The 15,297-nt window shown below is 34.0% G+C and overlaps 2 protein-coding genes across 4 annotated transcripts; both read left to right on the top strand.

The window, feature by feature from the left end:
- The first annotated feature begins 1,480 nt into the window (after positions 1 to 1,480).
- On the top strand, positions 1,481 to 7,857 carry LOC104106076 (uncharacterized). Its single transcript, XM_009614558.4, has 10 exons — positions 1,481 to 1,727; positions 2,638 to 2,804; positions 2,891 to 2,955; positions 3,184 to 3,224; positions 3,327 to 3,415; positions 3,509 to 3,622; positions 4,579 to 4,656; positions 4,950 to 5,015; positions 5,738 to 5,815; positions 7,472 to 7,857. The coding sequence occupies exons 1-10, from the start codon at positions 1,601 to 1,603 to the stop codon at positions 7,577 to 7,579; spliced, it is 933 nt and encodes a 310-aa protein (XP_009612853.1). The 5' UTR covers positions 1,481 to 1,600; the 3' UTR covers positions 7,580 to 7,857.
- Positions 7,858 to 10,374: 2,517 nt separating this feature from the next.
- LOC104106077 (transcription factor bHLH47) lies at positions 10,375 to 13,840 on the top strand. Of its 3 annotated transcripts, none has more exons than XM_009614560.4 (5): positions 10,375 to 10,582; positions 11,244 to 11,359; positions 12,647 to 12,765; positions 12,904 to 13,031; positions 13,287 to 13,840. In XM_009614560.4, the coding sequence occupies exons 2-5, from the start codon at positions 11,295 to 11,297 to the stop codon at positions 13,698 to 13,700; spliced, it is 726 nt and encodes a 241-aa protein (XP_009612855.1). In that variant the 5' UTR covers positions 10,375 to 10,582; positions 11,244 to 11,294; the 3' UTR covers positions 13,701 to 13,840. The 3 variants fall into 3 exon arrangements, with proteins under 3 accessions (XP_009612855.1, XP_009612854.1, XP_018629631.1); XM_009614559.4 differs by having other exon boundaries at positions 11,248 to 11,359; XM_018774115.3 differs by lacking the exon at positions 10,375 to 10,582 and having other exon boundaries at positions 10,632 to 11,359.
- Positions 13,841 to 15,297: the final 1,457 nt, after the last annotated feature.

Below are 15,297 nucleotides of genomic sequence, written 5' to 3' on the forward strand. Positions count from 1 at the left end.
GAAAAATATTTTGAATGTGGAAGATATGGCCATGTTCAATCACCGTCTCCGCCATACTGGTCCGAGTGGAGAGAACTTCACAAAGCCTACATGGAGAAAAAGCAATTATTAGGCAATAAGCAATTGTTTTCTTCTTTCTTTGAATTGCTTTTGATATATTCATTTCGTTATTTTCTTCCTCATTTCTATAAAAAGGTTGTAACAAAAAAAAAATAGAAAATTGATTATTGGCAGGATTTTAGCCAAAAAATTGGGCTTAGCAAATAAAAGCCTAAAAGCATTGACAATGGATAGCCAAATCATATTGAACAAACTAAAAACTATGAGAATTGAACCTAATTTCATACTTATCGGCTTTCAAAATCTAAATTTGTCCAAAAAGCACATATTAACCAAATATTCAATCTCACGAGTCCAAATGATATTATGACAAAAGAGTATGATCAACTAATCTCTTTAAACTAAAAACTCCTTGCTACCATTAGATAAATTTTGCCTCCATTTTACATTATTTTTACTGTTCAATCTGAGTTATCTCAAAATAATATTTTCTTTCACAAAAATTTCGGTCCAACAAGAGAAGTTAAAAACACCTTGTTACAGTACTCATAATTATGTAGCCTCAAAACAATTTTTATACAGAAAAAAGGATAATTTGTAGAATTGTTAGCCAAGTGTATAAGTGATGCCGAGACAATCAACTGGAACGGGGAAAAGAAAAAGACAAGCTCCATGACCCTGATTAGTTGCTGAAGATGACATTTTACTAGGGAATTTATCAATTCCTCTTAAGATTCCATTTTACTATTGCCGATGTCAATTTACTATTTTACTATGATCCTCAAATAAGATTTTATAATAATGAAAAGCACCTTAAAATCATAAAATAAATTGAATACGATGGTAATAGTTTTAAGTAAAGGCACAAAGTTATTATACTGCTACTATATTTTAGAGGAGCCAATTGATTTTGTGGTTCATTGTAATTTTTTTTGTTTTTATAGAGTATTAATTATTTCAAGAGATCTTTATTTTTTATACGCAAAAGATTAACAAATAAATAATATATAAGGAATTTTTGTAAAATCATTTTCTTATATTCAAATTGTAAAATTTATGTTGAACAATCTCCTTTTCTTTTCTAAAGTTAATGAATTTTGTTACTTATGTAATAGATTCGAAGTCAATTTCCAAAGACTTTTCATTCTTTTTTGTCCCTGAAAGAAAGAGAAGTTGAAATGCTAGGATAATTGCATCTAATTTCAGCGTGAATTTGGTATCTATTTACTAATATTTCGGAATAAAATTTGTTTACATAGAAACAAGACAAAGTCTTATCATTAAATCATTTGTAAATAATAATATTGAGGAATTGTAACGTAAAATCAGAATTATTGCAATAAAAAATAAAATAATAAGTGACTTTCAGTTAGAAATTATCGACTTTAATAAGTTGACAGGTGTTGGACCAGCGTGAAATGAATGAACAGTGGCGGAGAGTGAAGTTGGTGAGCTGACGCTAAGTGCTGATTTTTTAAAAAAAGGTAATGAATTGATCTGTGGAAAAGGAAAACTAAAGTGAAATTTGGGCAGATAATGAATGAATATAATCTGTTGGACTAAAATGGCTAGGGCTAGGAACTGCTCAAAACCGGTGATTTGGATCTGGTTAATCTCTGCCCTTACCTTCTATGCTCTTTTCCTTATGGCTATCCGCAATTCTACAGGTAATTGTAATGTAGATTATATTCATCAAGTTGTTTCCTTTTGATTTTTGTAAAAAATTGCTATGTTTTTTGTGCAATCAGATTTCCCCATGCTTATATCAAGAAAGTAAGTAATTAATTACTTAAATTGATTCTTTAGTTTACTAGTACTTTATTTCTTAATCTGAAGTACATCTTCTATATTACTATTTCCTTATCTGCTTCTCCGCCGATAATTTAGCTTCTTGTTATCCTTAATTAATTAGCTCGGATTGACTTTCCATATATATTAGTAGTATATATAAACACTCTTTCCATGCCTGAATTTATATATACTGAGATAGGCAGTGTAAAAGACAGAGATATAGATACATCTCAAATGAAGGATTTTGGTAACTGTAATTCTCTCTATGTAAAGCCCGAAAAGTTTTTTATTTATAAATAATTTTTTTTATTTTTAAAATATGAATAAAATAGTAGATTCTGACTTGAATTTGGGAGGCTTTTTGCTTATTTATCTAGATGAAAGTTGAGAGCGCGAGTTTTCTGTAAATTGCTCGTTATGCTTGTTTTATTTATGGTTGTTGTGAAGGAGTATTTTATTTATTTATTTATTTATTTATTTTTTATAAGTGGTTTTAATGGAAAGCATTCCTTTCCTTATATCAGTGATGGTACATTTAAATGCAGTGTCATTTTGAGTCTCCTATACTGAATCTACTCCAGAAAAGAAGGTTCTCTCCCTTTTTAAACGATGATGTTGGCAACACTGAATTCTGGTTTTTTAGCATGTAATCCAGAAGAAAAAAAACATCTTTAGGAACTAATATATGGAGAAACCATTTTATGTATCATAGCTAGCTATGTGTTAGACACAAAAAGAAGCTATTTCTGTTACTTGAATTGACAAATAATTAAATGGTTGGAACAGAATGGTCTATCTCAAATGCGGAGCAGAGGTCTAGATTGTATCATAAGATGGAAAAAGACTTGGAGGAGCACGGAGCTGCTTTCCTCAAACAGGGTGAAACTACTCAATCACTTACCCTGTCAGATCTGTTTACTTTCAAAGATGGAGTTGTCACTCCTGTACTCAAGGTTAATTTTACTTATTAAGCAGCATTCAGCCATATGCTCGTTTGTCATGTTTAACATGAAGGTGATTAATTTCCTTCTGTGTATAGGCTGCAAACCCCCCTGTGCGAGCAAATGTTTTGTATCTCAACCCAGAGTATTCTGTCCCTATTGCGTAAGTACTGCATGTTGATTTCTCTGGACAAAAATCTCCCACAAAAATTTCCATCTCTCGCTGAAGCAAAAACAGTTACGTTTAGTTACTCTTAAGAAAGCCAAGTTGGCCTATTTTGAAGGAGAACGTTGGCTACTTTACAATTTTGTTCAATTATGCATGATTCTACTTTGCAAATTGAACTTGGAATTCCTATATTCACACTTGTCCTCGTTTGTTTTTGTAAAGGGAAGCTGTGAGAGCTATATTATCGCCACATTTTGATAAAGGTATGGTGTCTTTTTTAATGATTACTATTGGAGGAATGTGTTAAACGCTTATTATGCATCTCTTATTCTATCAATTTGGATGCTTATACGCCTGTTGCTTAGCAATTTGGTTTCAGAATTCTAGCTTATATCACTTTAGCATGTTCCATGCTTCACATCACATAACAGCCGTCCCTGCCTCTGAAGCACAGGTAAAAATGCTTTTGGATGAAACGTTAGTTTATGGCCTTTCTTCTCATTGAACTCTTATGTTGATGGAACTGACACTGTTAGTGTTTCCTCAGATTGAAGCTGAAGGAAATGCTGTTAGAGCTGTTTCTGATACAATCTGCCCACTAAAAATTTCCCTAGACAGAGTGGTTCTGACATCAACTGGGGTGCTAGTAGGTTGTTGGCAGGTCTTTCAAAAAACCCTGATCTTTACCTCTCTTTCACTTGATCTATCTCTCTGGAGTATTTCAGGAAGTCTTCAAAGTACTTATATATTTGAGATAAGCATACTGCTAGTGCGCACCACTACAGTTTTAGTTCTTTCCTCTATCCTGAATGTAGGACATTTTCAACTATCATTTCAAGATACAATGATTGTTTCAAACTTTCTTCTTAGGCATATTACTATGTCATATTACTTTGCCTTCTGGATATAGTCTTGCACTCTATGTCATATTACTTATGCCCGCAAAGAGATGATTAAGGACCTACATTACTTGGATCATTCATCTTCACCGATATCTATGTTGGTATGACATGCTATGGGTATCTTGTATTATTCAAAATACGGTAAGAATTAGCAAAGAAATTTGCACATTCCCATACCAGATACCACCCATACCCTTACTGGTAGACCATGTACGAATCCATGTAACATAGTAGGGACTTCAGATTATTATGTATAAGTTGAATTTTAGGTCTACTTTTCCAACTAGTAGTTTAGTCTTATATGTAAAAGTAGTGCTGTACCTATTATTCCTTTATCAAGAGATACATAGTTATATATGCAAGACATGCCTACTTTAACGATGTTCAATATAAAGGATGTGTATTTACCTGGGTGTATCTTGTGGCATAATTGAGACGCTGACTTTTTCCATGTACATGAATCACGACATCTCATCTCATCTCAATGGCCATAGCAATGAGTTATCCCTTTTTATTTATTTATGTTGTTTGTCTCCCCTTATTACTGGCTTATGATTGACTCAAATGGTACTCTACAAATGGTGCATCATTCTGCAATGGTCATCATATGCTGAAATCATTAAGTTGAAAAAAAAAAAAAGATTCAAGGAGATATAAGTTGGTGAAATTGCATTCCCTGCCTTTTTACACTTTCATTTTATGTTTTCATTTGTAGGTGGACTCTGGAACTGATCCTGTAACTATCCGACAAAAATTGAGAAATGCTCTTCCGCATGCTCCTGCAAAGCAACTTGTGAGAACCAAACAAACCTTTTCTGCTTTACATCTTGGTGAAGATGCTAAAGTCTTAGCACTTCAACCACTTATTGCTAGTAAAGTCACATATTATCAAACAATGTGGGAAGTAAACCATTATGCACTTTAATCACAAATCTGTCATTGCTTACTGCATGGTTCTTCCCCATCCCCTCTAAGTTTTAGGACTCTTATCTTTGATTTATAAGTCTTGTGTTCTCAAGATAGAACTGTTAAAATAGTATGTCAAGATTTCAAGCATTTGCTAATTACACATTCTTGTTGCTGCAGTATGATGGTGTAATGCTTCATACATCATTTGCCAGGCTTCTGGGACACCCTAGCAGTTGGCCTGAGGTAGTTTAACACTAGCATCTGTGAGCTGTCGCCTGCATTTCAAGCCTTCCATTGTTTCATTAATTTTTTAATCCTAGAAATCACTGCTTAGTCCCCCTATGACACGTTGTTTTTGGTACTAAAAGGAAATGACTATTATCTAGAAGAAGTTATTAAAGTCAGGATGTTTAACACCTTGTCATAGTTCACAGAGGAGTTAAAACATAAGGGGACGAGGGAAAACAATAAAATCCTGATAGAGATCCTTCCCACACTTCCAGTTTGCCACCTAGTATTGAGCATCTTTCTATTGAGGGAGAAAAACATTTTTCTTGAATGTGAGGAGATAAGGGAAAACCCAAACTTTTAACTTGAACTGGCAGAATAAGGTTTTCTATAGATCAATAATGCTTGTTTAAAGGAAGTAAATTTCAAATCTTACAAGCTAGTCAAGAACATGACTGAGGGCGATTCAATTAAAGAGACTGTTAGCTGTTGTGGGAAATTGGCAACACAGTACAACAACAACAACAACCCAGTATAATCCCACAAGTGGGGTCTGGGGAAGGTAAATTGGCAACACAGTCTGAGGTCAAAATAACTACAATAAGACATAGACATCACTTCAGCATGAGCTCTTTTCTTTCGTTGCAAAGTTTTACCATGAGTATTATCACTTGGTTAATTTTCATCCAAGAAAATTATTCACTTGGTTAAGTGAATTTTTTCTTGTTTTTTCACAGGAAGCAAATAAGGTTTCAGAACTCCAATTTCTCCATGAGCTCGTGACTAGATTAAACAATAAAATCCACGGCACTAAGGTAATTCTTGGTTTTATCTAAATTAATCCTTATTGCCTCATAATGAATGCATTGACCTCCCCCCTGGTATGATGTGCTTGTCTTTGCCATGTCTGGAGCTCATGATTGTGCATTTGGAATGAATATGAGGCTTGCTTTCCCATACACTTCAATGTGTTTCTTAAAAGAAAGAAACAATTTGAAGCTTGAATTTCAGAATCTCAAAATGAGATGACAGTTTGCAAGACTTGCAGCAATATTGAGCATGTGTGGTCTTGTTGTCTCCCCACTTTCATATAGAAGCCAATCTTGCTCTCCGTTATTTTACCTAAAAATAACCTCCAAACTGATAAGTGATAATACAACTCCTTAGAGCTTTTTTTGGGGGAAAGTCATGTAGGTGAATAGCTGGGTGCAAAAGAAGTTGGGACATTCTTTGTAGACCTTTGATGAAGCAGTGGCTTGGGATTATATGACCTTGTAACATGGAAAATTCAAAGTTGCTGATTGCAAGAACATATGCTCTAAACATCCTGCAAATAGGATTCTCTGCATATAGAGCTTCTAGACCTTAGGAATTTGTTGTTTGGTTATTCATACCATAGAACTGCTCCAGGGCTAAGATGCTAAAATTTGGACCACTTATTAGACCCCATATTCAGTATATCATTTGCAGCTGCGAAGAAGCATATTTCTGGTTTAATAATTGGCATCTCTGTTGCTCTATATGTCGCACCAAATTTACTTAGGCATCTTGTCTTGACTTTGATTTCCAAGGTAGTAAACACGATTTTGATAATCAATGGCATTGACCAAAGTGGAGAAGATCAAGGGATGCTCTGTGTTGATAAGTGCCATTCCTGCTACTAAGTTTTCTTGTACTAGGGAACAGATACAATTAGATGGAGAGGAGATGGACTCGGAGGGATTTTTCAATCAAGAATGCTTGCAATCTTTTAGGTCTAAGAAAAGCACAGAGTGAATGGGTGAAATTGGCTGGTGCCTGCCACCTGAGGATAGCTAGAAGGCAGCCATTCTTTCGTTGACCTTTTTTCAATAACTAAGCACACTGGAGAGTTGGGAGACTCTGCTCTGTAGCCTCTGCAATGCTCATGAAGGGTCAATTCGACATCTCTCTTTGCTTGTTAATTTACAACGTGTATTTGGTAGACTTCTACAACAATGTCTTGCATATAGCAGCTCATATTCGTAGTATATAGAACTTGTTTGGCTTAATCAAGTTACTAAGAGAAAGGCATTCTCTGGTACTGAAGTTAACCTTTACTGTGCAGCCAACTAGACACATAAGGAGAGAAACCCGAGACGATTCTAACCAGAATCTAGGTGTCTTAATATATTGGTTTCTGATATTTATCGTGCTACAATAATAGAGGGTCCATAGCTACTGTATTCCCAAAAGATAAGAGAAATGGAAACTAAGTTTTAATTGGGTTTTGGCCAACGTATCTTGTGACTGTGCCAGTATTTTAGGAACACTGTTCTGGCCTGCTTTGCATTGTTTAATTTTATCAGTGCCAAGGGTATGTCCTAGAGTTTTTGTACTCCACCCTTTAATTGTTCTCTTACAATTTTGCTTTTCTTTTTTGGGTGACAAAAGTGTTGGTGGTTGATTTTGATTGGTATTTGCATTTATAATGTTTACTTCAATTGTTGTAGGCAACAGTCAGTGAGCTCTGGAATGTGGAGGAATATGACATATTAGCGCTTGCGTTGAATGGGAGAATGAAAGTCCGCAAGTTCCAGCTTGGCTGTTCGAAAGTGTGAATATTCTACTTATGAGAATAGGTTATTGATATGGCATAGACCTCGGTGTTCACCTATCCATGGGGATCGATCATGCGAATTCTGATGTACAGCTTTATTCAGCCTCCATTATATATTTAGGAGCATTAGAAGTTGGATATTACAATGTATTGTTTGCTCTTCCAACATTTCTACATGATACTTGAAAATCTATATATATATATATATATATATATATAGTTGGGGAAAAAAAGAGTGAGGTGGCATATCTCTTTGGCCAGCTTTACCATTTATCTTTATTCTCATTTTTTTGACTTTTTCCCACCTTTTCCTACTAAAATAATGCTTTTTCATCTTAAATCTTAAATATCTATCTACGTAACACATCAATAGAAAATAAATTAATTATTAATTAATGACAATAATGGTGCGGAGGCGCACAGTAACAACGGTTAACATAAATCACAATTTTTAGCAATTATGTTTTGATAAAAAACAGATTTCAACAGTTACAACTACCAATCAGATCAATTCCCAAACCAATTTGGTTCTTTCTCCCTTCCCATTTAAGGCCACTATTAAATGTGTGTAATTTGCTAACAAAGGGTCAAATATCTATATTATACCATTTGTCTTTCCAAAATCTCAATTCTCAGAAGTCAAGATTGGTTCTTGCCCAGCGTTATTACATCACAAAAACAAAATGTATGTACAACTCCTCTTTTCTTGACATCTTCACTATGAAACTGTAACTCATGAAGGGGATATTCTTTAGAGGCAAGTTATTTTTTGTTGTGGTAATAATATTCTTTTCCTTGCAATGTTTTCATTCGGGTTATAAGCATTTATTCATTCAACTGTATTAATTTGATAGCTTTTCTGAAACAACATATATGTTGCTCTACTGATTGGTGAAACCGGTCTATTTAAATATTTCAATTTCTGTTGGTATTCATCCTTTTATTATTATTTTTATTATCACTGGGGAAGTATCAATGTTTAATATATGGTGACATCTCTCTATTTCCGTGGGTCCCATAACAAAATAATATCATTCTTGACGTAGAAAGTCAGATGCAAATATGGAAGTCACTCTTAACATTAAGACTAACAAATCACATTGTCAATCAAGGTATGTTTAGTTAAGCTTTTACAATATATTTTCTCATGTTTTTTCCTAATTTTTGGGTCACGTAAAAGTTACAAAATCTGATTGTAGGTGTTTGAGGGTGAAAGATCAAGAATTTAAACTTTTCAAAGTAGTCAGTAACTTCAAAGTTGTCACAAGAGTAGAAATATTATGCTTTCACATTCACTTTTTCTAATATTGAAAGCGTAAATAGATCAAATTTCATTTAAAAGTTTTAGATCTTGATAGATGTTGCACTTTATACTGTGAAGCCAGCTGCTATTTAAATAAGATTTCACAAGCGGTTTTACGCGTGACAATTAATATATTTACTTACCCTATTTGATTATGTTCCCTTTAATGACTCTTGACATATATTGCTTTTTTAAATGCTCCATAAAACTATTGTTCTTTCTTTTTTGAAACTATTTATGTGGAGGAGGGAGGGGAGTATTGCAAGTGTTCTTGTAGGAAAAATAAAAGGAGCCTCCTCTATTTGAAATCGCTTTATTTTTTTCCTTCTCCTTTTCTGTTTATTTGCTTATATGGAGATAATTTTTTTAGGCAGGCAAAGGGAAGAGGGTGAGTTGCTTTTCTCTCTTTATAAGAAGAGTGGGAAGGAAATACAGATAGGAGCAAAAGAAAACATTAGTTAAAATGTTGTGTTTGTATTGATATATGGTTTTTTTTATACAAATTTACTAGTTATACATATAAGTTTGTTAGTAGTCTGTGGTAAACGTTTGTAAAAGTGACAATCTTTGGTGTATGAGTTAAGAGGAAAGAAATCCAATCTCGGTCCCCCATTGTACGTTCTCTGGTCTCTCTATATTTGACTTTGTGCACAAAAGTCTTGTAAGACAGCTTTTTGCATTTCATAAACAGTTCTGAAGAAGTTAGCACCATATATTAAAACAAAAAAAAACAAAACAAAACCTTTCTGTTGAAGTTAAGAGGAAAATAATGCAAGTTCAGTCCCTCGATTATTTGGTTTTTGCTTGTGGTCTCTCTATATTTGATTTTGTGTATAAAACTCTTATATGAGTTCCAACTTATGCATTTTGAACACATTATAAACAGATCGAAAGAAGTTGGCATTCCCGGGTGGGGGTGTGGGGGGTGGGGGGGAGCTAAGGGAGTTCCTTTCTCTCAACGCGTACTTCATCCCTCTCCATTATGCCTCCTGATTATTGGTAACAAATGCGGTAGAAAAGATACCATGTAGCCACTCTAAAGGGTTACTATTTAAGAATTAGTCAATACGTTTTGAATTTCAGTTTTACAGTTCAAATTTTCAAGATAAAGATACCTTGAATTGTCCTGAAGTTAAGATTTTTAAATACTAACTAAATATCTTTGAGAATGGTTATATGTGTACTTGCCCCACAAATGCGCTATGCCCACTTGCCCCCATTGTAAGCTTGGTCTAATTTTTTCTAAGTAGGTACTACTAGTTAGTATGTATCTCTATTTTACCGGCTTAAGTGCGGAGTATCAAATTGTAATGGAGCCAAAGAGAAGATGTGATGTGAGGGGGAAAAAAGGAGGATAAAGATAGAGTTGGGTTAAATAATTGAAGAGAGGAGAGAGGAGGGTGCGTGTGACGTGTGTGAGCGTAAATATAAATATAGAAATGAAATGTATAGTATGGGACTATGGGCAAAGCGGCGAAGCGAGTGGTAAATGCAAGTACGGAACGTGTATGGTTTTGCTATTTGACAAAAGAACACAACTCGCGTGGCACGCTTCTCATGTGTTCCCCATTTTATACTCCCCACAAGCAGCTGCTCGCCACACGCCCTCCTCTTCTTACATAAATGTAATTTTATTTATGTAACTTCCCTAATTTTATTTTGCAACTCTCAAAAGTCAAAATATTCTGAAGAACCAAAGAGGTACATATCTCTCATATTTCTTTCTACCTGCTTTTAACGGATTCTTTTAGTTTTTCTTCATTTTAGCCCGAATTTTCGGGGGTCTCGTCTTGCTATGAATCTCCTTGGTTATTAATTTCATTTTTCATACTGATTTACTTCATTTAGGATGCTAATTCTTTGGGGCTTCTTTTACGAAATTCTTTTAGGTTTTGAATGTTAGTGCCGTACATATTTTACCTGGATCATGGAGCTTCTTTTACAAAATTCTGTTCTTGCTTTGGTGAACAAATGGGGACTAAATGCTTCTTATCAATAAATAATTAATTTTATAAATGGGGATTAAATGCTGTTATTTCCAACCAAACGTTCTGAAACAAGGAGTACTTATTTCTTTTAGGCTTCTGCTTCTCATGAGTTACCTCAATTTAATCAGTGAATGACGCTGGATTTAAACAGTACAACTTGTATTCTGCTGTTTAATAGCAAAACGTAGAAAAATGGATTGCAAAGTAGTGATCAGCACTCTCCTGAGTTTATGAAGTGTCAATTTTGTTACTTTCAAATGAATTTAGCTTGATAATAACACCTTGGTTACGTTGCTCGTCCATCTTTGATCAACCGGATATCTTATCCTAAACATAATACCTTTTCTTTTGTCCCCTTTTCTCCTTTTCATAAGACAGTCTGTAGCATTTCTTATCGACGCCTACAAGGTGGACTCAAATTAGAGATGGATACAGAAAATCCTCCAATAGTTGAAAAGGATACTACAGCTGTGGAGACTTCGCTAGATAGGTCAGTCCTTTTAGATCAAGTTCACTTTTTGTAGCATGAATGTCATATTGTTCTATTTTCTTCTGAAATTTTGCAATCTGCAATAAGCATGTGTCTTACCTTTTAATTACTTTTCAACTTACGATGTGATTTGTATACCAAGTTGATGCCAAATAGAATCTTATTTGAAGCTTGGCTTCTGATTTATATAAACTATTCAAGGGCCCTAGTAACAGATTTTGTATCCACATGGATGGAGTGAAATCTTGTGTGTCTGGATAAGGTGAGGATCCTTTTTTTCTTCTTTTTTATAACTAGAAAAGGTGCATGTGAATTTGTTGGCCTAGTTGAGGCGTGGATCTTTTTGTGGTTGATGATACCAGAAACTATTGTTTTCAAAAGACAGTTGCACTATACAAAAGCTCAAAACCACCTTACCCAATGACTCAATTTGTAGATATCTCGCCTTAAGTTGGAAGATATTATATGCTTCTTGGCAGTTTGCATTGTGATTTGGATGCTTAATTATATAATCCAAATAATTTTAGCTTTCTCTTTGCAAACCCTGTAATTTTTCAGCAAGAAATTTTAGTCCTTTCTGCAAGTTTGAACTAAGCAATAAAATCTTTTGAGTAAGACAGCAGTTTTTTCTAACTGCCAAAAGTTGATAATATTTGAGGTTCTGTTCCTTTTCATCTGTCAAAGAGATCCAGCTGAGCTATCACCCTCAGTTAATCCATCCAGTCATCTAGGCTTGCCGGGTAGAAGAAGCTGGACTGTTTAGTGAATACTTGGTGAATTGCTGGGTAGAAGAACCTATAGACCATTTAGTCATCTAGGCTTGTCAGGTGAATTGTTGTTTTGGTGATCTTTCCCTTATTGTTCATGGAAGGATCTGAAGATTTTGAACAGAATGCAGTCTTCAAGTTTGAGAGCCCATCGTAGCCCAGCTTCCCCCAAAATGAACTACCTGGAAGTTGTTACCCTGCTCTACAATGTTAATCACAGCATCGCAATAAAAATAGATATCTGGAATTACCTATTTAACAGGAAAAACGGAATCTGGAGTTTTGAATATAAATTGACTAAATTGCAAAAGTTCCTCCCAAAAATTTAGAGAATGTACTTCTGCCTCTTCATAACTCTGTTCTTATTTCTTTGGATCCGCATAAAGGTTTCCAAATATCAGTATAAGTACAGTAATAGTTTGTGTACTCACGCTCATATATTTATTTTGACTGCTCTACTGATCATTATCTGTGGCACTTCTACAGTGAGTCCTGATTGTGTAAAGCTCTCTTGTTACAGCTCTCATCTTGGCAAGAAGAATCAAAAGAAAGCCCCAAAAAGAGTTCATAAAGCTGAGAGAGAGAAGCTGAAGAGAGAGCATCTAAATGAGCTTTTCCTTGGTTTGGCTAATGCTCTTGGTAATGTCTTGATTGCTACTTACTAACTTTACCATTTTCATTATTGACAAATCCCAAACGTGGCTCCTCTATTTAATATTTCTACATTTTCAGTTTAGATATTGCCAATTTTTTAACAGAGATGCCTTGTTGTTGCAGAACTATCTGAGCAGATGAATGGAAAAGCCTCCATCTTGAATGAAGCTGCTCGATTTGTAAAGGACATGCTTTCTCAGATCAAGCATCTGAGGACAGAAAATACAACTTTGCTGTCTGAATCTCAGTATGTAAGTGTCCTAATTTCTATGAATTCTACTAGCTTGGAGACGCTGTACTTTGTTTTTCTTTCTTATTTTCTATGCATGATTGCTTCTGCCTTCATTCCTCATTCAGAATGTTTAAATCCACTCATTTGTAGTGTATGCATTTTAAAGTTATGACTGCTTCTTATTTATTCAGCTGTTACGCTGTTCTAATCTGCATTAGCGACTTTCTCGGATTTTACACTCTCATACATGTTCTTAAATCTGTCTTCTTGACAGCTGAGTGTGGAGAAAAAGGAGCTTCAGGATGAAACTTCAGCTTTGGAGGCTGAAATTGGCAGACTGCAGAATGAGGTCAAAGCAAGGGAAGCCGAGACAAATCTTGACCTAAATCTAGCTCCTCCTGAAATTCAGCACCCAGAGTTCGCCTCACACAATAATTATATGAGATTACCTGCTTCAGAACATGCGTTTCAAGACTCACAAATTATGAACCCTGCTTATGTCTTTCCCTTTAGCTCTAATTCCCAGGTTTATCCAGCGCCCGATGCTACAAAGTCCACGGCTACGCCCACATCTACTGTGAAGAAACCACAGCCCAGATATCCTACTCCAGCTGATGTATGGCCATCCCAAATCTTTGAAAAGCGGCCTCGGTTATTAGGACAGGAAGTTCAAGATGGTGCAAAATAATGTTAGTCTAGAAGAAATGCGGTATTCGTAGAATGGCATGTATAATTTGGTACTGTATATTTAGACGATAAGCAGCAAATTCAGCTATACTTTGGACTTGCAGCTCTCCATGGTATATAACCTTTCGTTGTTTTGATCAACGATAATCTAGTTATCTATCACGCGAAAGAGATAGTATCAGATCAGTTGGGAGCAAACATAGTAGTATTAGATATTAGGCCAACTCCAACCCTTACCTCCATTTTCTCCTCCAAAATGCAGGAAAGTTAGAGGGTGTTTGGATTGGCTTTCAAAAAGTAACTTATAAGCTAAAAGCCAAAAGTCATAAGTTGGTAATACCCAACTTTTGGCTTTTGGCTTATTTTTGTACTTTTTATGCCTAAAAGTAAGTACTTTTAAGCACTTTTTATCATTTGACCAAACACCACAAAAATTAGGATAGTGTTTAAAAGATAATAAGTCAATCCAAACACCCTCTTACTCCAACCATTACTCCATTTTTTACTCCAAAAAAGAATATTCCATTTTATATTCTTCTCTCTCTTCAATATTATATTATTATCTTTATATAAATTTTATTTTGTTATTTCTAATAAAGAAAATCTATCTTTTTTTCTTTTTTACATATTCATCACATATAATTTAATATAAAATTATTTTACACCATAAATTTTTAAATAATATAATTTGTAAGCAAATATAATATATTATATATATTAAAGGATAATTCAAATAAAAGTGAATTCATTGAGATACAAGATAATTCAATACATATTCATTAATGGTAAAATTCATATTAAATATTATAATTTATAATAAAATTAACTTACAATTTTATATAAAAATAATAAATACACGAAAATTAATTTATCAAAATTATATGCTAAAGTTAAGATGTAAAATTAATATTATAAAAATATTACATAAATATAATTAGATATATATAAAAAGATAAGTTAAAAGAGTTAAATAATAAAAATAATAATAAAATGTGCATGAATAGTAATGGGGAGATGAATAGTGTCCCCATATTTGGAGGAATACTATTCATCTTCGTTTTGAAGGCAAAAAAGGAAGGATTGGAGCTCCATTATGGTAAAAGTTGCCCCGAAGAAATGGGGAGGTTTGGAGATGCCTCGGGGAGTAAAAAAATATGTTGGCAAACAAAACCTGTAAGTAGGCGTTTGACTTGACATCTACGGTTTAAATCTTAGATACGGATTAATGTTTGTTGAAGTCACTTTCAAATTATTGGTTTCTACGTGGCAAAATTAGTACTAGTCCATTCTATTTTGACAAGGTAGGACAGTAGGAGAGAGAAATGATTTCGGTAGTGTGAAATTGTATACAAGAATCGGAAAATCGTATCCAATCGAAAAAGTCAAACCAAATCGATTAAAAAATCTGACTATATTTGGTTTGATTTGATTTGGTATTGAGAAAAAAAATCTGAACCAAACTGACATATAAATATTTAATTTTAAGACTTTATATAGAATTTTATTTAAAAAATATATAAAAATATTTGAGATCTTCTAATGGGGTATAATATTTAATAGAACTATAAATTGCATTCATTTTTATTTACTTTAAATAA

This window comes from Nicotiana tomentosiformis, chromosome 3 (genome assembly GCF_000390325.3).
Source record: "Nicotiana tomentosiformis chromosome 3, ASM39032v3, whole genome shotgun sequence".
NCBI classification, from domain to species: domain Eukaryota; kingdom Viridiplantae; phylum Streptophyta; class Magnoliopsida; order Solanales; family Solanaceae; genus Nicotiana; species Nicotiana tomentosiformis.